The 24,720-nt window shown below is 43.3% G+C and overlaps 1 protein-coding gene across 1 annotated transcript in view; it reads right to left on the bottom strand.

Annotated features, from left to right (window-relative positions):
- Positions 1-24,435: 24,435 nt before the first annotated feature.
- Positions 24,436-24,720, bottom strand: part of LOC110491843 — a 90,329-nt gene continuing 90,044 nt past the window's right edge. Inside the window, exon 28 of the mRNA XM_036945771.1 lies at positions 24,436-24,693. Within this exon, the coding sequence (XP_036801666.1) occupies positions 24,637-24,693 (57 nt within the window). The 3' untranslated portion in view covers positions 24,436-24,636. The remainder of the gene's footprint in view (positions 24,694-24,720) is intronic.

Raw genomic sequence — 24,720 nt, forward strand, 5'->3', positions numbered from 1 at the left:
ACTGATTGACAATAAATTTCACAAGCTGTTGTGCAAATGGAATAGACAACAGGTAGAAATTATAGGCAATTAGCAAGACACCCCCAATAAAGGAGTGGTTCTGCAGGTGGTGACCACAGACCAATTCTCAGTTCCTATGCTTCCTGACAGATTTTTTGGTCACTTTTGAATGCTGGCGGTGCTTTCACGCTAGTGGTATAGCATGAGACGGAGTCTACAACCCACACAAGTGGCTCAGGTAGTGCAGCTCATCCAGGATGGCACATCAATGCGAGCTGTGGCAAGAAGGTTTGCTGTGTCTGTCAGCGTAGTGTCCAGAGCATGGAGGCGCTACCAGGAGACAGGCCAGTACATCAGGAGACGTGGAGGAGGCTGTAGGAGGGCCTCAACCCAGTAGCAGGACCGCTACCTCCGCCTTTGTGCAAGGAGGAGCAGGAGGAGCACTGCCAGAGCCCTGCAAAATGACCTCCAGCAGGCCACAAATGTGCATGTGTCTGCTCAAACGGTCAGAAATAGACTCCATGAGGGTGGTATGAGGGCCCGACGTCCACAGGTGGTGGTTGTGCTTACAGCCCAACACGGTGCAGGACGTTTGGCATTTGCCAGAGAACACCAAGATTGGCAAATTCGCCACTGGCGCCCTGAGCTCTTCACAGATGAAAGCAGGTTCACACTGAGCACATGTGACAGACATGACAGAGTCTGGAGACGCTGTGGAGAACGTTCTGCTGCCTGCAACATCCTCCAGCATGACCGGTTTGGCGGTGGGTCAGTCATGGTGTGGGGTGGCATTTCTTTGGGGGGGGCGCACAGCCCTCCATATGCAAGCCAGAGGTAGAGCACTGCCATTAGGTACCGAGATGAGATCCTCAGACCCCTTGTGAGACCATATGCTGGTGCGGTTGGCCCTGGGTTCCTCCTAATGCAAGACAATGCTAGACCTCATGTGGCTGGAGTGTGTCAGCAGTTCCTGCAAGAGGAAGGCATTGATGCTATGGACTGGCCCGCCCGTTCCCCAGACCTGAATCCAATTGAGCACATCTGGGACATCATGTCTCGCTCCATCCACCAACTTTGCACCACAGACTGTCCAGGAGTTGGCGGATGCTTTAGTCCATTCGCCACCTCATCAGGAGAATGCCCAGGCGTTGTAGGGAGGTCATACAGGCACGTGGAGGCAATACACACTACTGAGCCTCATTTTGACTTGTTTTAAGGACATTACATCAAAGTTGGATCAGCCTGTAGTGTGGTTTTCCACTTTAATTTTGAGTGTGACTCCAAATCCAGACCTCCATGGGTTGATAAATTTGATTTCCATTGATAATTTATGTGTGATTTTGTTGTCAGCACATTCAACTATGTAAAGAAAAAAGTATTTAATAAGAATATTTCATTCATTCAGATCTAGGATGTTATTTTAGTGTTCCCTTTATTTTTTTGAGCAGTGTATATATAAATGCTACATGCCACAATTTAATTGATTTTACTGTTACAGTTCATGAGGAAATCAAATCAAAATCAAATGTATTTATATAGCCCTTCGTACATCAGCTGATATCTCAAAGTGCTGTACAGAAACCCAGGCTAAAACCCCAAACAACAAGCAATGCATGTATTGAAGCACGTTGGGTGGCCCGTCCTCTTCTGGCTGTGCCGGGTGGAGATTATAACAGAACATTGCCAAGATGTTCAAATGTTCATAAATGACCAGCATGGTCAAATAATAGGTCTGGGACAGGTAGCACGTCCGGTGAACAGGTCAGGATTCCTTAGCCGCAGGCAGAACAGTTGAAACTGGAGCAGGAGCACGGCCAGGTGGACTGGAGACAGCAAGGAGTCATCATGCCAGGTAGTCTTGAGGCATGGTCCAAGGGCTCAGGTCCTCCGAGAGAGAGAGAAAGAAAGAGAATTAGAGAGAGCATACTGGGGGCGCCAACCCAGGAAATCCGTCAATTTAAATAAATTAATTAGGCCCTAATAAAAAATTATAATATATGGATTTCACATGACTGGGAATACAGATATTCATCTGTTGGTCACAGATACCTTTTAAGAAAAATGGGCCCCAGGATCTCCTTGTGGTATTTTAGTGCATTCAAATTGCCATCAATAAACATTCCATTATCTGGCAACGGCTCTGGTGGAGATTCCTGCAGTCAGCATGCCAACTGCATGTCTCTCAAAACATGAGACATCTGTGGCATTATATTGTATGACAAAACTGCACATTCTAGAGTGGCCTTTTATTGTCCCCAGTACGTAGGTGCACCTGTGTAATGATCATGCTATTTCATCAGCTTCTTGATATGCCACATCTGTCAGGTGAATGTATTCTCTTGGCAAAGGAGAAATGCTCACTAACGGGAATGTAAACAGATTTGTGCCAAACATTTGAGAGAAATAAGCTCTGTGCATATGGAACTTTTATTTCAGCTCATGAAACATGGGACTAACACTTTACATGTTGCGTTTATTTTTGTTCAGTGTACTTCAAAATTTGTTTTAAAACCATTTTAAGAATATGGATTTCATTTGAGCGATAAATGGCGAGGAAAATGTGCCATGAAAGGAACTAAATTAGTCCAACACCAGATGTTTATCTTGTGTAATATACAATATGACTGTAGCAAACTGAGCTGCGATCTGGATGATCAATCTTGATCGAGAGGCACTTCACTGAATGAATATTATGATTAATGACACAGGGAAACATGTTGGACTTTATAAACCTTTTAATTCTGTGTTTGGTGTATTCATATAAACATGTATGTACTTAAGGGTGAAAACAGTGGTACAGTATAGGAAGCTGTTTACATTGCTAAATTATTATTTTATTTTTATTTAACTCGGCAAGTCAGTTAACAACAAATTCTTATTTTCAATGACTGCCTAGGAACAGTGCCTTGTTCAGTGGCAGAACGAGAGATTTTTACCTTGGGGATTCGATCTAGCAACCTTTCGGTTACTAGTCCAATGCTCTAACCACCACGTTACCTGCCGCCCCAATTGAAATAAATGAATTAGGCCCTAATAAAAAATTATAATATATGGATTTCACATGACTGGGAATACAGATATTCATCTGTTGGTCACAGATGCCTTTAAAAAAAAATGGGCCTCAGGATCTCCTCATGGTATTTTCGTGCATTCAAATTGCCATCGATAAAATGCATTTGTATTCGTTGTCCATAGCTTATACCTGCCCATACCATAACCCCATTGCTACCATGGGGCACTCTGTTCACAACTTTGACAGTAGCAATGAGAGAGGAGATGTGTAGACTATAGAATTGCATAACCAAAGTTTAAATTGAGCAATACAGGGACTTTCTCCTGAAGCTTCAGGGTTACCGGAACACATGAGCAATGACGGACTTGTGATTACAATTGTAACAGTACTGAGCTGCTACTGACTGTTTTGGAAATTTCACGCGAGGCCTTAACTAACAAGAATTAAGCAGTGATCTCACTGCTTTATTTTTCTGCTTTTCTTTGTTCATATTTATTTATGTTGTGCAACGTGATTTATTAAGATAAATAAAAAAAACATGTTGCAACGGTGAACTGTGGCCTGATGTGTACATGGTTGTCTACATGGCGATACCATTTGCATGATGACAGTCAGTACAAAGGCTATGAGACCTCGTCACCCGCTGTCACATATTTGGGATTTCCCCTCAGAACATATGATTTGTGATTTGTCAGAAATTGGGTGAAGTATCATTAATTTCCCCTGTGGCCAGTGCGAAGTCAGATGATATCCCACTACCAAGCTGGAATGTTTTCTTATCTTTCACAGCTGCTGACCTATAGCCTACATAAAACCCAGCGCACTTGGCTGCAGTCCAAACATAACCTCATGTTCAAACATGTACCTATATGAAGTTAACCTACTGTAGCGCTGCCATTGGTAGATGCCAACAAAACCCTGTTTGTCATGGTGGTACGGGTTCAAAATATTGCCCACTGTGGTCACCTTGACCCTCTCCTGCCAACATGAGTCATCACCAGAGTCCACAAACTAAAAATAACAGCATTGAAGCCTACTTGGCAGAACTCTTCTATAAAGAGACTGACATGACCAACTGTTCTGGGGGGTTTGAGAAAGAACAAGCCAGTGATCTCCTAAGAGTTGCTTTGAATTTCATCAGTCAATCTAATCGACGATGCCTTCATGCAGGGCCACATGCTTGAAACCTGAGCCACGTCCCATCAAATGGCAAACCCAGACTATTTGCATTGCCCCCCCTATTTTATGCTGCTGCTACTCTGTTATCTATGCAGTCACTTTCATAACTCTACCTACATAACTCGACCATCCTCAGTGAAATTCCATAAAAATAGTGAAACATTAAAGTTATCCTTTTTAGATAAAACAATATTAAATATATTAATGTCACCAAATAAATGATTAAATAACTGTTTTGCAATGAAGGTCTACAGTAACTTCAACGGCTTGCTTCCATCCTCTGGTTACATTGACTTCAATACAAAACCTAGGAGGCTCTTAGGCCTCACTCCCTTCCATAGACAGTTTGTTTTGAACTAATAAAACATGTATTTGTTCAAATTATAGGAGACTGTGGAAGTATATTAGAAATACTTTTCTTGGTTTTCTAACTTTATTTTTGTGTCCAGTTAGTGCAATGTACTTCAGTGTGCAGTTTTCTGCGCCAGAATGGTTGTAACGGTTTTCTTCCGTTGAAGGAGAGGAGGACCAAAATGCAGTGTGGTTAGTGTTCAAAACATATTTAAAATAGATGATCAACGAGAACACTACAAAATACAAAACAATAAATGTGAAAACCGAAACAGTCCTAGCTGGTGCAATGACACAGACAGAAGACCACCACCCACAAACCCCAACACAAAACAAGCTACCTAAATATGGTTCCCAATCAGAGACAATGACTAACACCTGCCTCTGATTGAGAACCATATCAGGCCATACATAGAAACGGACAAACTAGACACACAACATAGAATGCCCACCCAGCTCACGTCCTGACCAACACTAAAACAAGGAAAACACAACAGAACTATGGTCAGAACGTGACAATGGTAGTCTGACCAATGCTGCTGAAAATGTTTTTTGTTTGTTGTTGAAGAACCCCTTTCACTATCATCGTCCATTAAAAGATGAGAGTTTGACGCGGCGCCTTCATTTTCGCGTGCGCTCAAGTAAGCCTTCCACTTTCCTCCGGTATTTATTTAGCGAAGATTAATAACACATAATCACTCCGGACAGACACAAACAAAAACTCATGATATAAATATTGCTGCAGCCTAGTCTACACCTAAACATTAGAGATCTGACATGCTGTATGGGAAGAAAACGAGGACATTTTCCCGTCTGATCATATGAGCAGCTGCATACAGCCTATGCGCCATGTCCATCTGGTCAGGATAAACTAATTGGTAACATTATGTATTTATAGTCCATTTGTGTGTCAGGAGAAAATATGAATGAGATCAAATTTAGTTTATATTCAAAATTGTGCTGGCTAGGCTGCCTATACGTTTTCAATCCATAATGATTAACTGGAATTAATGAATCAACATAATAGTGATGACGGATGTGAGTAAATGTTTTGTAGGGCCTACAGCTGCATAGGCCTGAACGATGCAAACATGCATAAAGCAAGCTCAGCCCTGTGGGTTCTATTGTCTCAGTTGTTTTTTTTATTTTTTTATTTTTTTTTATTTCACCTTTATTTAACCAGGTAGGCTAGTTGAGAACAAGTTCTCATTTGCAACTGCGACCTGGCCAAGATAAGGCATAGCAGTGTGAACAGACAACACAGAGTTACACATGGAGTAAACAATTAACAAGTCAATAACACAGTAGAAAAAAGGGGAGTCTATATATACATTGTGTGCAAAAGGCATGAGAAGGTAGGCAAATAATTACAATTATGCAGATTAACACTGGAGTGATAAATGATCAGATGGTTATGTAAAGGTAGAGATAGAGATATTGGTGTGCAAAAGAGCAGAAAAATAAATAAATAAAAACAGTATGGGGATGAGGTAGGTGAAAATGGGTGGGCTATTTACCAATAGACTATGTACAGCTGCAGCGATCGGTTAGCTGCTCAGATAGCAGATGTTTGAAGTTGGTGAGGCAGATAAAAGTCTCCAACTTCAGCGATTTTTGCAATTCGTTCCAATCACAGGCAGCAGAGAACTGGAACGAAAGGCGGCCAAATGAGGTGTTGGCTTTAGGGATGATCAGTGAGATACACCTGCTGGAGCGCGTGCTACGGATGGGTGTTGCCATCGTAACCAGTGAACTGAGATAAGGCGGAGCTTTACCTAGCATGGACTTGTAGATGACCTGGAGCCAGTGGGTCTGGCGACGAATATGTAGCGAGGGCCAGCCGACTAGAGCATACAAGTCGCAGTGGTGGGTGGTATAAGGTGCTTTAGTGACAAAACGGATGGCACTGTGATAAACTGCATCCAGTTTGCTGAGTAGAGTGTTGGAAGCAATTTTGTAGATGACATCGCCGAAGTCGAGGATCGGTAGGATAGTCAGTTTTACTAGGGTAAGTTTGGCGGCGTGAGTGAAGGAGGCTTTGTTGCGGAATAGAAAGCCGACTCTTGATTTGATTTTCGATTGGAGATGTTTGATATGGGTCTGGAAGGAGAGTTTAGAGTCTAGCCAGACACCTAGGTACTTATAGATGTCCACATATTCAAGGTCGGAACCATCCAGGGTGGTGATGCTGGTCAGGCGTGCGGGTGCAGGCAGCGAACGGTTGAAAAGCATGCATTTGGTTTTACTAGCGTTTAAGAGCAGTTGGAGGCCACGGAAGGAGTGCTGTATGGCATTGAAGCTCGTTTGGAGGTTAGATAGCACAGTGTCCAAGGACGGGCCGGAAGTATATAGAATGGTGTCGTCTGCGTAGAGGTGGATCAGGGAATCGCCCGCAGCATGAGAAACATCATTGATATATACAGAGAAAAGAGTCGGCCCGAGAATTGAACCCTGTGGCACCCCCATAGAGACTGCCAGAGGACCGGACAGCATGCCCTCCGATTTGACACACTGAACTCTGTCTGCAAAGTAATTGGTGAACCAGGCAAGGCAGTCATCCGAAAAACCGAGGCTACTGAGTCTGCCGATAAGAATACGGTGATTGACAGAGTCGAAAGCCTTGGCAAGGTCTATGAAGACGGCTGCACAGTACTGTCTTTTATCGATGGCGGTTATGATATCGTTTAGTACCTTGAGCGTGGCTGAGGTACACCCGTGACCGGCTCGGAAACCAGATTGCACAGCGGAGAAGGTACGGTGGGATTCAAGATGGTCAGTGATCTGTTTGTTGACTTGGCTTTCGAAGACCTTAGATAGGCAGGGCAGGATGGATATTGGTCTGTAACAGTTTGGGTCCAGGGTGTCGCCCCCTTTGAAGAGGGGGATGACTGCGGCAGCTTTCCAATCCTTGGGGATCTCAGACGATATGAAAGAGAGGTTGAACAGGCTGGTAATAGGGGTTGCGACAATGGCGGCGGATAGTTTCAGGAATAGAGGGTCCAGATTGTCAAGCCCAGCTGATTTGTACGGGTCCAGGTTTTGCAGCTCTTTCAGAACATCTGCTATCTGGATTTGGGTAAAGGAGAACCTGGAGAGGCTTGGGCGAGTAGCTGCGGGGGGGGGGGGGGGAGCTGTTGGACGAGGTTGGAGTAGCCAGGCGGAAGGCATGGCCAGCCGTTGAGAAATGCTTGTTGAAGTTTTCGATAATCATGGATTTATCGGTGGTGACCGTGTTACCTAGCCTCAGTGCAGTGGGCAGCTGGGAGGAGGTGCTCTTGTTCTCCATGGACTTCACAGTGTCCCAGAACTTTTTGGAGTTGGAGCTACAGGATGCAAACTTCTGCCTGAAAAAGTTGGCTTTAGCTTTCCTGACTGACTGTGTGTATTGGTTCCTGACTTCCCTGAACAGTTGCATATCGCGGGGACTGTTCGATGTTAGTGCAGTCCGCCACAGGATGTTTTTGTGCTGGTCGAGGGCAGTCAGGTCTGGAGTGAACCAGGGGCTATATCTGTTCTTAGTTCTGCATTTTTTGAACGGAGCATGCTTATCTAAAATGGTGAGGAAGTTACTTTTAAAGAAAGACCAGGCATCCTCAACTGACGGGATGAGGTCAATGTCCTTCCAGGATACCCGGGCCAGGTCGATTAGAAAGGCCTGCTCACAGAAGTGTTTTAGGGAGCGTTTGACAGTGATGAGGGGTGGTCGTTTGACTGCGGCTCCATAGCGGATACAGGCAATGAGGCAGTGATCGCTGAGATCCTGGTTGAAGACAGCGGAGGTGTATTTGGAGGGCCAGTTGGTCAGGATGACGTCAATGAGGGTGCCCTTGTTTACAGAGTTAGGGTTGTACCTGGTGGGTTCCTTGATGATTTGAGTGAGATTGAGGGCATCTAGCTTAGATTGTAGGACTGCCAGGGTGTTAAGCATATCCCAGTTTAGGTCACCTAACAGAACAAACTCTGAAGCTAGATGGGGGGCGATCAATTCACAAATGGTGTCCAGGGCACAGCTGGGAGCTGAGGGGGGTCGGTAGCAGGCGGCAACAGTGAGAGACTTATTTCTGGAGAGAGTAATTTTCAAAATTAGTAGTTCGAACTGTTTGGGTATGGACCTGGAAAGTATGACATTACTTTGCAGGCTATCTCTGCAGTAGACTGCAACTCCTCCTCCTTTGGCAGTTCTATCTTGACGGAAGATGTTATAGTTGGGTATGGAAATCTCAGAATTTTTGGTGGCCTTCCTGAGCCAGGATTCAGACACGGCAAGGACATCAGGGTTAGCAGAGTGTGCTAGAGCAGTGAGTAAGACAAACTTAGGGAGGAGGCTTCTGATGTTGACATGCATGAAACCAAGGCTTTTTCGATCACAGAAGTCAACAAATGAGGGTGCCTGGGGACATGCAGGGCCTGGGTTTACCTCCACATCACCCGCGGAACAGAGAAGGAGTAGTATGAGGGTGCGGCTGAAGGCTATCAAAACTGGTCGCCTAGGGCGTTGGGGACAGAGAATAAGAGGAGCAGGTTTCTGGGCATGGTAGAATATATTCAGGGCATAATGCGCAAACAGGGGTATGGTGGGGTGCGGGTACAGCGGAGGTAAGCCCAGGCACTGGGTGATGATGAGAGAGGTTGTATCTCTGGACATGCTGGTTGTAATGGGTGAGGTCACCGCATGTGTGGGGGGTGGGACAAAGGAGGTAACAGGGGTATAAAGAGTGGAACTAGGGGCTCCATTGTAAACTAAAACAATGATAACTAACCTGCACAACAGTATACAAGGCATATTGACATTTGAGAAAGACATACAGCGAGGCATACAGTAATCACAGGTGTTGAATTGGGAGAGCTAGCTAAAACAGTAGGTGAGACAACAGCTAATCAGCTAGCACAACAACAGCAGGTAGAATGGCGATTGATTAGGCAGAGAGGGTCGGATTAACTACACACAGAGCCTAAGTGCGGCTGGGGCCGACAGATAAAACATAAACAAGCAGAATGGATTACCGTGATTAATGGACAGTCCAGCATGCATCAGCTATGTAGCCAAGTGATCAGTGTCCAAGGGGCAGCGGTGGATGGGGCAGGGAAGCTGGACTGGCGAGTGTTATCCAGGTTAGAAAACTAACAATGACCAAATAGCTTGTAGCCAGTTAGCTGGTTAGCTTCTGGAGGTTCTTGAGTGTGTTCTAAAAATGTAAAGATAATAGCGGTTCCGTATCACATTGGGTGAGGCAGGTTACCGGAAGGTATAAACAAATTAAAAATATATGGGTTCAGTGAGTGTTTGGGACGCGGCGATTCAGACGGTTAGCAGGCCTGTGCTAACAAGCTAACAGTTAGTAGACGGTGCTAAACACGGTAGCAGTTAGCGGACCGGGCTAAACAAGCTAGCAGTTAGCAGGCCGAATTTGCAAGCAAGGAGATAGCAAGGGCTAGAGAGTTAGCCTTTTGGGGACGTCGCGATGGGGGTATCTGTTTATTCCTCTTCATGCAGTGACATCGATGGACCGGTCGTGGGTCTGGATATTGTAGCCCAGGAGCTCAAAATGTTCCGTTTGCGATGGGAATCCGGGGATGAAAAATAAAATAAAATAATAAATAGGTCCGTTATGCTCTGGTTAGAGTCGCGTTGTTCGAACTGGCGAGAGCTTTCCGAGCTAAAGGTTAGCTGATGACCGGTTAGCTGAAGACCGCTAGCAATGTTTTGCTGAAGCTGGTAGTTCGTTGGCTAGCTTCAGTTGAGGGGTTCCAAGGTCCGAAGTAAATATAAATACTTTAGGAAAAATAGCTACGTTGGGTGAGGCGGGTTGCAGGAGAGTATTTAGAAGAAGTTGAGGTTCAGCAAAAAGTTTTAAAGATATGTGAAGAAAAAAAAAAAACGAAAACAAACGATATATACAAGGGCCACAACACGACAATACGTCCTACTGCTACGCCATCTTGGAAATCTAGTTGTCTATGTCAGGGCAGAGGAAATCTCCCTCCTAAACTAGTCTAAATATAATTTATATGAACAAATATAAGGTAGCTGCAGTTTGACAGGGTTTTCACCCCCCCAGGGCCAGGAGTTCTTTTCAGGAGTAAAAAAAAAAAAGTCATGTGACCTGATTAGGAAAAACATAGCCCATACAGTATAAAACCTTTTTACAACTGATTAATCACTGCCATACCTTAAGGTCCAGAGTTTTCCTAGTTAGGGGTTAACATATAAGGAAAAACTCCAGGCCCCAGGGGGTACAAATTGCCCCACCACTCTGGGACCTATGGTGGCGCCAGTCTGCTTGCAGTTATCGTCAGGTATGTGGATGATCAGGGCTTTAATTCAGGAACGTTTCTTGGGATACTTTGATGTGTCAAGTGGGCGAGATGTGCAATCTGTGTTTGACTTTATGAACTTTGTGAAACTCGTCCAAACCTATGATTGTGCAGCTGAAATGGAATGTATCTGCTATTTGTATTTACAGCTAAGTCCCCTCCTATTCCCTGATTTAAGAGGTAATGACTACTCCTCTCCCCCACCTTTGTCAACTTTCTCCTGACATGAACTGAAGCCACGTCTCATGTGCCTGCTCATCCATTGGCACATTGAATGCTCCCCTCCAATTACTGTGAGTACCCCTATTAATTTTCTCTCATTACTGTGTGTAGAGTCAATCACAATCACATTATTACACATCAATGATTTTACTCCTTGCTTGGACTAACTCATTCTTAGCGCTCTCATTCCCATTCCCCATAATATTGTACTAAAAATGTATTTCATTAAATTCTTTAGGTTAAAATAATTAGTCTTTGACGATTTTTGAAACACACTGTCATCTCTATACATTCCGCGCCTATACCGTGGGTCTCCCATCCTCCTCACATTTTCAAGGCACCAGCCTCCACTGCTACATGTACATATTACCTCAATTACCTCGACTAACCGGTGCCCTCCCACATTGACTCTGTACCGGTACCCCCTGTATATAGCCTCTCTATTGTTATTTTACTGCTGTTCTTTAATTATTTGTTATTTTATTTTATGTATTTATTTATGGTATTTATCTTAACTGCATTGTTGTTTAAGGGCTTGTATAAGTAAACATTTCACCTGTTGTATGCATGTGACAAAAACTATTTGATTTGATATGGTAAGCCCCTTAGCCCCAGGGTAGTAGGAGACCAGAGGAACATATGATAGTGGAGAGGGGAACCCTTTGGCTTAATTAAGCCTGAACTGTGATCCATGTCTCACCGGTTACATGGATTACATATCAAATGCCATAGACCTAGACACACAGACAGCTACACCTCTAATGAATGTATCATGTACTCCACTGGAAGGTGGCATGTTAGCCTACAGAGAGCCTGTTCCAGTTCCACCTTCTTTCATAACTCACTGAAACCCATTAAAAATGGAAATACTAGTCCGGAGTTGCATAGATTATGAGTGTCAGTTGGTGACGTTTACCATGTTCAATGTTAAGTGTTCAGAATGAGTAGTCCAAACCTACTCTTATCATATAGATGTTTTATTCGATTCTTGTTTTGTTTATTCAAATCTTGTTTCAAGCGCTTTGAGATCCTTGTAATGAAAAGCACTATAGAAGTTGAATAAAGTATTATTATTATTATCTAAAAATGGTTGGCTGGTATTATGCCCTCACCTGTCTGAGCAGTCAGTTGTCAATGCCCTCAACTGCTATTATACTTATGCTGACCCTGACTTGGGTTGTGACCCTCTACGGGATATAAGAACAATGCGGATGCTTCTCATTTCAGGGTTTTTATTTCCTGTTCCTCTTCACCACCACACATTAAGCACACACCATCATCTTGACTTGGTGGAATAGTAACTGTGGTAATCCGAATGATTTGTGATTATTGCAGACATTCGTGTTCCTGTCGACAATAAAAAGTCCTCAGAAATATGTGTGTCTTCTCTCCAGACGACGATAACACTCTGACCTTAGCGGGCAGGTGCAGTGTCCAGATGCACATTCTAGAGCTCTGATTGGTTGGGAATGGCAGGGCTATGATGCTTGAGGGACAACTAAGGTAGGCTGAGCAGCCAAACTAACAGGACATAAGGGATACTGAAGGGACTGTGAGGGAACATTAGGTAGAGAGGAGGGGAGCAGCACATGCTTCATTATATTATATTTTGTGGTCTATACTACCCTATAGGTAGCCATAACACAGTATGTGTGTAGAAAACTCCTTTTGAGGGGAAGCACCCTCTGCCGTTCATTTGGGGGACAGCCCCACAAGTTCTTAATGGAGGGCTACCTATGTCACATCTCCCGGGTTCCTTATGTCCGCTACATCTTTGAACTTGGACTTTAGACAGATGGGACTGCAGAGGTCATTATTCTCACTATAGATCAGTAGTACTGAGTTGTTGAAGACCACAATGGCTACGTTTAGACAGGCAGGCCAATTCAAATTTTCTTTTCACTAATTTATATTTTTTGAACAAACAGATCAGCTCTGAAAAGATCTGATGTGATTGGTCTAAATACCAACTAGTGGAAAACCGATCCGAATTAGGCAACCTAAGTATCCCAACTTGCACCCTGTGGGTCCTGGTCAAAAGTAGTATGAGGGATACTTAGGTTTTGGGTGTCATTTCGGATGCAGACCTTGACTTAGGCAGGAAGAAAGAATGCCCCAAATATATCCAACAACCAAATGCATGAAGGTTTATGTATTTTTTATTTTTTTTCACCTATATTTAACCAGGTAGGCAAGTTGAGAACAAGTTCTCATTTACAATTGCGACCTGGCCAAGATAAAGCAAAGCAGTTCGACAGATACAACAACACAGAGTTACACATGGAGTAAAACAAACATACAGTCAATAATACAGTATAAACAAGTCTTTATACGATGTGAGCAAATGAGGTGAGAAGGGAGGTAAAGGCAAAAAGGTCATGGTGGCAAAGTAAATACAATATAGCAAGTAAAACACTGGAATGGTAGATTTGCAATGGAAGAATGTGCAAAGTAGAAATAGAAATAATGGGGTGCAAAGGAGCAAAATAAATAAATAAATTAAATACAGTAGGGAAAGAGGTAGTTGTTTGGGCTAAATTATAGGTGGGCTATGTACAGGTGCAGTAATCTGTGAGCTGCTCTGACAGTTGGTGCTTAAAGCTAGTGAGGGAGATAAGTGTTTCCAGTTTCAGAGATTTTTGTAGTTCGTTCCAGTCATTGGCAGCAGAGAACTGGAAGGAGAGGCGGCCAAAGAAATAATTGGTTTTGGGGGTGACTAGAGAGATATACCTGCTGGAGCGTGTGCTACAGGTGAGAGATGCTATGGTGACCAGCGAGCTGAGATAAGGGGGGACTTTACCTAGCAGGGTCTTGTAGATGACATGGAGCCAGTGGGTTTGGCGACGAGTATGAAGCGAGGGCCAGCCAACGAGAGCGTACAGGTCGCAATGGTGGGTAGTATATGGGGCTTTGGTGACAAAACGGATTGCACTGTGATAGACTGCATCCAATTTGTTGAGTAGGGTATTGGAGGCTATTTTGTAAATGACATCGCCAAAGTCGAGGATTGGTAGGATGGTCAGTTTTACAAGGGTATGTTTGGCAGCATGAGTGAATGTCACGCCCTGGTCGAAGTATTTTGTGTTTATCTTTATTTATTTTGTCAGGCCAGGGTGTGGCATGGGTTTTTGTATGTGGTGTGTATGTATGGGGATTGTAGCTAGTGGGGTGTTCTAGCTAAGTCTATGGCTGTCTGAAGTGGTTCTCAATCAGAGGCAGGTGTTTATCGTTGTCTCTGATTGGGAACCATATTTAGGCAGCCATATTCTTTGAGTTTGTCGTGGGTGATTGTCCTTAGTGTCCTTGTTCCTGTCTATGTGTTTTCATCAGATAGGGCTGTTTAGGTTTTCGTTACGTTCATTACGTTCTTTATTTTGTAGTGTTTGTATTGATTTGTGTTTTACATTTGGTTATTAAAACATGGATCGCAATCTACACGCTGCAGTTTGGTCCGACTCTCCTTCACTATATGAAAGCCGTTACAGTGAAGGATGCTTTGTTGCGAAATAGGAAGCAAATTCTAGATTTAACTTTGGATTGGAGATGTTTGATATGGGTCTGGAAGGAGAGTTTACAGTCTAACCAGACACCTAAGTATTTGTAGTTGTCCACGTATTCTAAGTCAGAGCCGTCCAGAGTAGTGATGTTGGACAGGCGGGTAGGTGTAGGTAGCGATCGGTTGAAGAGCATGCATTTAGTTTTACTTGTATTTAAGAGCAATTGGAGGCCACGGAAGGAGAGTTGTATGGCATTGAAGCTTGCCTGGAGGGTTGTTAACACAGTGTCCAAAGAAGGGCCAGAAGTATACAGAATGGTGTCGTCTGCGTAGAGGTGGATCAGAGACTCACCAGCAGCAAGAGCGACCTCATTGATGTATACAGAGAAGAGAGTCGGTCCAATAATTGAACCCTGTGGCACCCCATAGAGACTGCCAGAGGTCCGGACAGCAGACCCTCCGATTTGACACACTGAACTCTATCAGAGAAGTAGTTGGTGAACCAGGCGAGGCAATCATTTGAGAAACCAAGGCTGTCAAGTCTGCCGATGAGGATGTGGTGATTGACAGAGTCGAAAGCCTTGGCCAGATCAATGAATACGGCTGCACAGTAATGTTTCTTATCGATGGCGGTTAAGATATCGTTTAGGACCTTGAGCGTGGCTGAGGTGCACCCATGACCAGCTCTGAAACCAGATTGCATAGCAGAGAAGGTATGGTGAGATTCGAAATGGTCGGTAATCTGTTTGTTGACTTGGCTTTCGAAGACCTTAGAAAGGCATGGTAGGATAGATATAGGTCTGTAGCAGTTTGGGTCAAGAGTGTCCCCCCCTTTGAAGAGGGGGATGACTGCAGCTGCTTTCCAATCTATGGGAATCTCAAACGACACGAAAGAGAGGTTGAACAGGCTAGTAATAGGGGTGGCAACAATTTCGGCAGATAATTTTAGAAAGAAAGGGTCCAGATTGTCTAGCCCGGCTGATTTGTAGGGGTCCAGATTTTGCAGCTCTTTCAGAACATCAGCTGAACGGATTTGGGAGAAGGAGAAATGGGGAAGGCTTGGGCGAGTTGCTGTTGGGGGTGCAGTGCTGTTGACCGGGGTAGGAGTAGCCAGGTGGAAAGCATGGCCAGCCGTAGAAAAATGTTTATTGAAATTCTCAATTATGGTGGATTTATCAGTGGTGACAGTGTTTCCTATCTTCAGTGCAGTGGGCAGCTGGGAGGAGGTGTTCTTATTCTCCATGGACTTTACAGTGTCCCAGAACTTTTTTGAGTTAGTGTTGCAGGAAGCAAATTTCTTCTTGAAAAAGCTAGCCTTGGCTTTTCTAACTGCCTGTGTATAATGGTTTCTAGCTTCCCTGAACAGCTGCATATCACGGGGGCTGTTCGATGCTAATGCAGAACGCCATAGGATGTTTTTGTGTTGGTTAAGGGCAGTCAGGTCTGGGGAGAACCAAGGGCTATATCTGTTCCTGGTTCTAAATTTCTTGAATGGGGCGTGTTTATTGAAGATGGTTAGGAAGGCATTTAAAAAAAATATCCAGGCATCCTCTACTGACGGGATGAGATCAATATCCTTCCAGGATACCCCGGCCAGGTCGATTAGAAAGGCCTGCTCGCTGAAGTGTTTCAGGGAGCGTTTTACAGTGATGAGTGGAGGTCGTATGACCGCTGACCCATTACGGATGCAGGCAATGAGGCAATGATTGCTGAGATATTGGTTGAAGACAGCAGAGGTGTATTTAGAGGGCAAGTTGGTTAGGATGATATCTATGAGGGTGCCCGTGTTTAAGGCTTTGGGGAGGTACCTGGTAGGTTCATTGATAATTTGTGTGAGATTGAGGGCATCAAGTTTAGATTGTAGGATGGCTGGGGTGTTGAGCATGTTCCAGTTTAGGTCACCTAGCAGCACGAGCTCTGAAGATCGATTGGGGGCAATCAGTTCACATATGGTGTCCAGAGCACAGCTGGGGCAGAGGGTGGTCTATAGCAGGCGTCAACGGTGAGAGACTTGTTTTTAGAGAGGTGGATTTTTAAAAGTAGAAGTTCAAATTGTTTGGGTACAGACCTGGATAGTAGGACAGAACTCTGCAGGCTATCTTTGCAGTAGATTGCAACACCGCCCCCTTTGGCAGTTCTATCTTGTCTGAAAATGTTGTAGTTTGGAATTAAAATGTCAGAATTTTTGGTGGTCTTCCTAAGCCAGGATTCAGACACAGCTAGAACATCCGGGTTGGCAGAGTGTGCTAAAGCAGTAAATAGAACAAACTTAGGGAGGAGGCTTCTAATGTTAACATGCATGAAACCAAGGCTATTACGGTTACAGAAGTCGTCAAAAGAGAGTGCCTGGGGAATAGGAGTGGAGCTAGGCACTGCAGGGCCTGGATTCACCTCTACATCGCCAGAGGAACATAGGAGGAGTAGAATAAGGGTGCGGCTAAAAGCAATAAGAATTGGTCGTCTAGAACGTCTGGAACAGAGAGTAAAAGGAGGTTTCTGGGGGCGATAAAATAGCATCAAGGTATAATGTACAGACAAAGGTATGGCAGGATGTGAATACAGTGGAGGTAAACCTAGATATTGAGTGATGAAGAGAGAGATATTGTCTCTAGAAACATAATTGAAACCAGGAGATGTCATTGCATGTGTGGGTGGTGGAACTAATAGGTTGGATAAGGTATAGTGAGCAGGACTAGAGGCTCTACGGTGAAATAAGCCAATAAACACTAACCAGAACAGCAATGGACAAGGCATATTGATATTAAGGAGAGGCATGCTTAGTCGAGTGATCAAAAGGGTCCGGTGAGTGGAGAGGTTGGTTGGGGGTCACGGCGATTTAGACAGCTAGCCAGGCCATCGGTAGCAAGCTAGCATAGGATGGAGGTCTGTTATTAGCCACCTCTTGCGTTCCGTCAGTAGATTAGTGGGGTTCCGTGTGGTAGAGGGGATTAATCCAAATCACACAACAACAACAAAAATAAAAACAATAGATATAGTTATAGAGGCCCAAGAAGAAAACATAAATAATAATAATAAAAATAAATAAATAAATTGTCCGATTGTCTATTCAGATAGCAGCCGATAAGACAGCTAACGGTTATCAGGCCGCAGATGGGCGTTCAGGTAACGTCGCGACGGAGGAACCAGCCGGATAACTCCTTCGGGTAGATAACGTCGGCAGTCCAGTTGTGAAGGCCCGGTGGGGCTCCGCGTAGGCAGTAAAACGGGTCCGGATAGGTGACTGCAGCCCGGGAGTGATTGATGGAACCCAGGAGTGATTGACGGAGCTGGCTAGCTCCGGAATAATTGATGTATGCTCCGGAATCGACGAAAGCCGATAATCACACGGATAGCAGCTAGCTAGCTGTGACATCCAGGTATGAAAGTCCAGAGTTAGCGGTTGAAATCCAGGGACATGGAGAGAAAAATTGGTCCGGTATGTTCTGTTCCGAGCCGCGCTGCGCCGTACAAAACTGACGATAGACTTTCGAGCCAAAGGATAGCTGATGACCACAAACCGTGGCTAGCTGAATACTAACGATTTGCCAGTAAAGAAGCTAACTAGCTTCTGAAATAACCTCCGATTAGCTTCTGGGCTAGCTTCTGGCTAGCTCCTGGCTAGCTTCTGGCTAGCTTCTTGGAGTTTCTGGCTAGCTTCTTGGAGGGGAGGATTACAGATTTGAGGTAAATAATACTTTTTTATAAATATAAATTGGTGAGGCGGGTTGCAGGAGAGTGTTTTGAAGATGAGTTGATGGAAAATTTTAAAAAATGTATGTGAAAAAAAAGTTGTAAATATATATATACACGACAAGACGAGGACAAAAGACGTCTGAACTGCTATGCCATCTTGGACTGTCCAAGTACAGTGCATTCAGAAAGTATTCAGACACCTTGGCATTTTCACCCCCAATAATGTTACAGCCTTATTGTAAAATGGATTAAAACAAATTAAAAAACAACTAAACTATTCAGACCCTTTACTCACCTTGTGCAGGGAACATTAAAAGGCCACTTTTAAAATGTGTCAACACAACACCACAGATGTTTTTGGCAATTGGTGTACTGACTGCAGGAATGTTCACCAGAGCTGTTGCCAGAGAATTGAATGTTAATGTCTCTACCATAAACTGCCTCCAACATCGTTTTAGAGAATTTGGCCTTATGTCCAACTGGCTTCACAACCACAGACCACGTATACCATGCCAGCCCAGGACCTCCACATCCGGCGGGATCGTCCGGACAGCTGATGAAACTGAAGAGTATTTCTGTCTGTAATAAAGCCCTTTTGCGTGGAGAAACTCATTTTTGATTAGCTGGGCCTGGCTGCCAAGTGGGTGGGCCGATGCCCTCCAAGGCCCACCCATGGCTGCATCACTGCCCAGTCATGTGAAATCCATAGATTAGGGCCTGATGAGTGGTGGCAGCCTAGTGGTTAGAGCGTTGGGCCAGTAACCAAAAGGTTGCTGGATCGAATCCCCGAGCTAACAAGGTAAAACTCAGTCGTTGTGCCCCTGAGCAAGGCAGTTAACTCAATGTTCCCAGGGCGCCGAAGACGTGGATGTTGATTATGGCAGCCCCCCACACCTTTCTGATTCAGAGGGGTTGGGTTAAATGCGGAAGACACATTTCAGTTTAAGGCATTCAGTTGTACAACTTTCCCCTAATGAATTAATTTCAATTGACTTTTTAATTGTTGCATGTTGCTTTTATTTTTGTTCAGTTCATATAAAAAAAGCTTTTTTAGAAATCTAATTGTGTTTCCAGTTTGAGTTTGTAGTCAACTTGATTGTTGCTTTCATACCCCTTGACTTATTCCACATTTTGTTGTGTTACAGCCAGAATTCAAAATGGATTGAAGGTATTTTTTTCTCACCCCTCTACACACAATACCCCATAATGACAAAGTGAAAACATGTTTTTAGACATTTTTAAAAATGTGAAAATTAAATACAGATCTCATTTACATAAGTATTCACACCCCTGAGTCAATACATGTTAGAATCACCTTTGGCAGCGATTGCTGCTATGAGTCTTTCTGGGTAAGGGTCTTTCTGGGTAAGTGTTTTGCACACCTGGATTGTACAATACTTGCACATTCTTTTTTTATTCTTCAAGCTCTGTCAAGTTGGTTTCAAGTCTTGCCATAGACTTTCAAGCCGACTTAAGGCCAAACTGTAACTAGACCACTCAGGAAGTAATCTTAGTAAGCAACTCTAGTATTATTATTATTATTACTTGGCCTCTTGCGTTTGGAGTATTTGTCTCCCAGTGTCTTTAGGAAAGCTAGGTTTTCCTATAGGATTTTGCCTGTGCTTAGCTCTATTGTTTATTTTTAACCCCCTTGCCGATGACAAGAATACCCATAACATGATGCAGCCACCACAATGTTAGAACATATGAAGAATGGTACTCAGTGAGGTGTTGTGGAGGAGGACAACAACGAGATGCAACAATTAAAGTTTTCTGTCAATGAAGTTTGGCTTCTGAGGTGATGTGATTGGTGTGAAGCCAAATCTGAACTGGCTTCCCTTGACATTTTTTTTTTTTTTTTTTTGATGCACCAACTATATGGGCTACACAGAGGGGCGCTGTTTCATTTGCTCTGTTGAGGCCACTGTTGAGGCTTGCCATAACAAATGGGTTGAATACTTATTGACATTTCAGCTTTTCATTTTTAATTAATTTGTAAAAATGTATGAAAACATAATACCACTTCCACATTATGGGGTATTGTGTGTAGGCCAGTGAAAAAAAAATCACAATTGAATCTATTTAAAATTCAAGCAGTCAAGGGGTGTGAATACTTTCTAAAGGGTCAATTTGATTTATTTTTACTTTTTTTTTAAACTTAAGTTTATGCATTTTGAGATTATTCTTGTCTAGTAAATTGAGAACTTGTGGTCAATCCTCAAGAGGCGGGTAGACAAACAAAAACCCACAAATTCTGACAAACTCCAAGCATTGATGATGCAAGAATGGGCTGCCATTCCAGGATGTGGCCCAGAAGTTAATTGACTGCATGCCAAGGCAGATTGCAGAGGTCTTATATTGACTCTGCATCAACTTTATGTAATTGTCGATAAAAGCCTTTGACACTTATGAAATGCTTGTAATTATAGTTCAGTATTCCATAGTAACATCTGACAAATATCTCAAGACACTGAGGCAGCAGACTTTGAAAATTAATATTTGTGTCACTCAACTTTTGGTCACGACTATACACATAAACAATAGCCTAAATGTAGGATATTCTGGTGGGAGGCAATGAGGAGACTCCAGATCTTTCCCCCACAGTCTTTTCCCCCACGTGTTTCCAAAGCAACTTCATTATTTTTGTCTAGTTTGATTGACCACTACCGCATCTATCAGGAGCACAGGATGCTTATAGGTCATAATAGAGAGCAATAGTAAAGGCGTATTTTTGTAGGCACTATCTCCTCCATGGCTTGTTGGCCAAAGCCTATGGGGAAATTAAAGTTGTTTATTTTATAAATGCTAAAAAAACTAGATAGTGGCTTAGATCTTATACGATTTGTTTCATGAAATCATCTTCATCAGCTAACATCACTGTGAATTGAAGCATTTATGTAATCAAAACCAGCCCATAAAACACACGAAGGCTTGAATCCGGCTGCCCTGTGATCCCCGGTGTCCCATGAATGGCGATGACCAAACCATTGCCATGGTCAATTTCTCTGCTGATGAGGACGGATCTCTGGCCTCTCCCAGCCCTGTAGAGTACTTCAGCCTGGCTCCCACCACTGACGCCAACCTGAGAGAATTAGCCAGGAAGCTCATTCAGGCCCAGGGACAGGAAGTGGTGGTCGTGCAGGAGAATGAAATTATGGGAAGGGGAAAGTAGTCAACCAACAGAGTTAGAAGGAAACGTAGTCATCACTTTGGCTCTAAAACTTCAGGTGATCAATTTTAGAGAGGTGTAGTCATTTTAAGCTTGTATTTTAATCTCTTCTTGACTTAATTCAGGAAGGGAAAGGCAACAAGAAAAATAAGCAAAGGCAGGTAAAAAGTTAGTAAAGGGAGAGGAAAATAACGGCCAGAAAGAGAAATAGGCTAATCAGAAAAAGGCAAAAGGAGTCTGAGGAAAAGGTGAGAACAGACAGAGGGGAATATGTTTAGAAGAAAAGAGAGATGGTGAGAGACAGCAGTGTGGTCCAGAAAATAGGTTTATACTGTACTGTAGTTCTAGTGTATGTTTTCACCCTTCAAGTGATTATTTTGTTTTTAACACAACCATGTTTACAAGTCATGTTCTTATTCAAACATAATTATAACTCTAACTACAGGTTTATTCATTGGCTGCTGCCTAAACTAATGAAAACCTACCATGCTCACCTTCCTACATACCCACCCCCCTTTCTACCTAACCATTTACCCATCCATTTATTTACATACTCACCTACCTACCCACCTAACCATTCATCCATTTATCTACCTACCCACCTAACCATTCATCCATTTATTTACATACCCACCTACCTACCTACCTAACCATTCATCCATTTATTTACCTACCCACCTAACCATTCATCCATTTATTTACATACCCACCTACCTACCTACCTAACCATTCATCCATTTATTTACCTACCCACCTAACCATTCATCCATTTATTTACATACCCACCTACCTACCCACCTAACCATTCATCCATTTATTTACATACCCACCTACCTACCCACCTAACCATTCATCCATGTATTTACATACCCACCTACCTACCCACCTAACCATTCATCCATGTATTTTTATACCCAGAAACCCACCTAACCATTCATCCATGTATTTACATACCCACCTTCTACCTACCTATCCACTTAAGTATTGTGTTTTGTCTGCTTATTTCTACATATAGGAGAGAATATGGGACATATTGTGATTGTTTCATATTCTGATTACAATTTCAAAGTTAGCATATTAAGACAGTCACAGTTCAATTGGGAAACACAAAAACACAAGTCTACACAGAATGGTATTTATTGTGAAAGAATTTCAAATACTGGAGTTAAATTAGTTCTAATAGTGGCACTCACGCACAGTGTGCTGCTTTCCAGGATTAATAGTGTGACATATGAACAGTGTATCTATTATGTCTCGAAGCTGTTCTTAGTAGTTTCCCCGCACTAGTTTCCACTTCTAAGAACATTCAAAGGAGGTAAAAGCCAACATATATGAGAATGGTTGGCACATGTTTTCAAACCAATACATTTGAAATGTAAGCAATGACTGTTGCCAGATGACATTGAACCTCTACAGTGCCTTGCGAAAGTATTCGGCCCCCTTGAACTTTGCGACCTTTTGCCACATTTCAGGCTTCAAACATAAATATATAAAACTGTATTTTTTTGTGAAAAATCAACAACAAGTGGGACACAATCATGAAGTGGAACGACATTTATTGGATATTTCAAACTTTTTTATCAAATCAAAAACTGAAAAATTGGGCGTGCAAAATTATTCAGCCCCTTTACTTTCAGTGCAGCAAACTCTCTCCAGAAGTTCAGTGAGGATCTCTGAATGATCCAATGTTGACCTAAATGACTAATGATGATAAATACAATCCACCTGTGTGTAATCAAGTCTCCGTATAAATGCACCTGCACTGTGATAGTCTCAGAGGTCCGTTAAAAGCGCAGAGAGCATCATGAAGAACAAGGAACACACCAGGCAGGTCCGAGATACTGTTGTGAAGAAGTTTAAAGCCGGATTTGGATACAAAAAGATTTCCCAAGCTTTAAACATCCCAAGGAGCACTGTGCAAGCGATAATATTGAAATGGAAGGAGTATCAGACCACTGCAAATCTACCAAGACCTGGCCGTCCCTCTAAACTTTCAGCTCATACAAGGAGAAGACTGATCAGAGATGCAGCCAAGAGGCCCATGATCACTCTGGATGAACTGCAGAGATCTACAGCTGAGGTGGGAGACTCATTGTAGGTGGGAGACTCAGAGTATATTGCACAAATCTGGCCTTTATGGAAGAGTGGCAAGAAGAAAGCCATTTCTTAAAGATATCCATAAAAAGCGTCGTTTAAAGTTTGCCACAAGCCACCTGGGAGACACACCAAACATGTGGAAGAAGGTGCTCTGGTCAGATGAAACCAAAATTGAACTTTTTGGCAACAATGCCAAACGTTATGTTTGGCGTAAAAGCAACACAGCTCATCACCCTGAACACACCATCCCCACTGTCAAACATGGTGGTGGCAGCATCATGGTTTGGGCCTGCTTTTCTTCAGCAGGGACAGGAAAGATGGTTAAAATTGATGGGAAGATGGATGGAGCCAAATACAGGACCATTCTGGAAGAAAACCTGATGGAGTCTGCAAAAGACCTGAGACTGGGACGGAGATTTGTCTTCCAACAAGACAATGATCCAAAACATAAAGCAAAATCTACAATGGAATGGTTCAAAAATAAACATATCCAGGTGTTAGAATGGCCAAGTCAAAGTCCAGACCTGAATCCAATCGAGAATCTGTGGAAAGAACTGAAAACTGCTGTTCACAAATGATCTCCATCCAACCTCACTGAGCTCGAGCTGTTTTGCAAGGAGGAATGGGAAAAAATGTCAGTCTCTCAAGATGTGCAAAACTGATAGAGACATACCCCAAGCGACTTACAGCTGTAATCGCAGCAAAAGTATTTTGTACAAAGTACAAAGTATTAACTTAAGGGGGCTGAATAATTTTGCACGCCCAATTTTTCAGTTTTTGATTTGTTAAAAAAGTTTGAAATATCTAATAAATGTCGTTCCACTTCATGATTGTGTCCCACTTGTTGTTGATTCTTCACAAAAAAGACAGTTTTATATCTTTATGTTTGAAGCCTGAAATGTGGCAAAAGGTCGCAAAGTTCAAGAGGGCTGAATACTTTCGCAAGGCACTGTATTTTGAAATATGAAGTGCTGTACTGGTAGTATGGTGAAAAGCCACACACTACTCGTGATCTCCCCTACCATATAGGGGCTAGGAGTTGGGGGGACGAGGTCAAGGGTTGACGGAGCAGAGGACAGCTACTTCTCCCTATACCGTAGGTCACTTGTCGGTCGCTGTGGAGCGAAGAGCATGCTTCTGCCGCCACATGTTGAACACCTACAGTAGGGAAACACAGAAACAAAC

The sequence above is a fragment of the Oncorhynchus mykiss genome, chromosome 16 (genome assembly GCF_013265735.2).
Source record: "Oncorhynchus mykiss isolate Arlee chromosome 16, USDA_OmykA_1.1, whole genome shotgun sequence".
Classification (NCBI taxonomy): domain Eukaryota; kingdom Metazoa; phylum Chordata; class Actinopteri; order Salmoniformes; family Salmonidae; genus Oncorhynchus; species Oncorhynchus mykiss.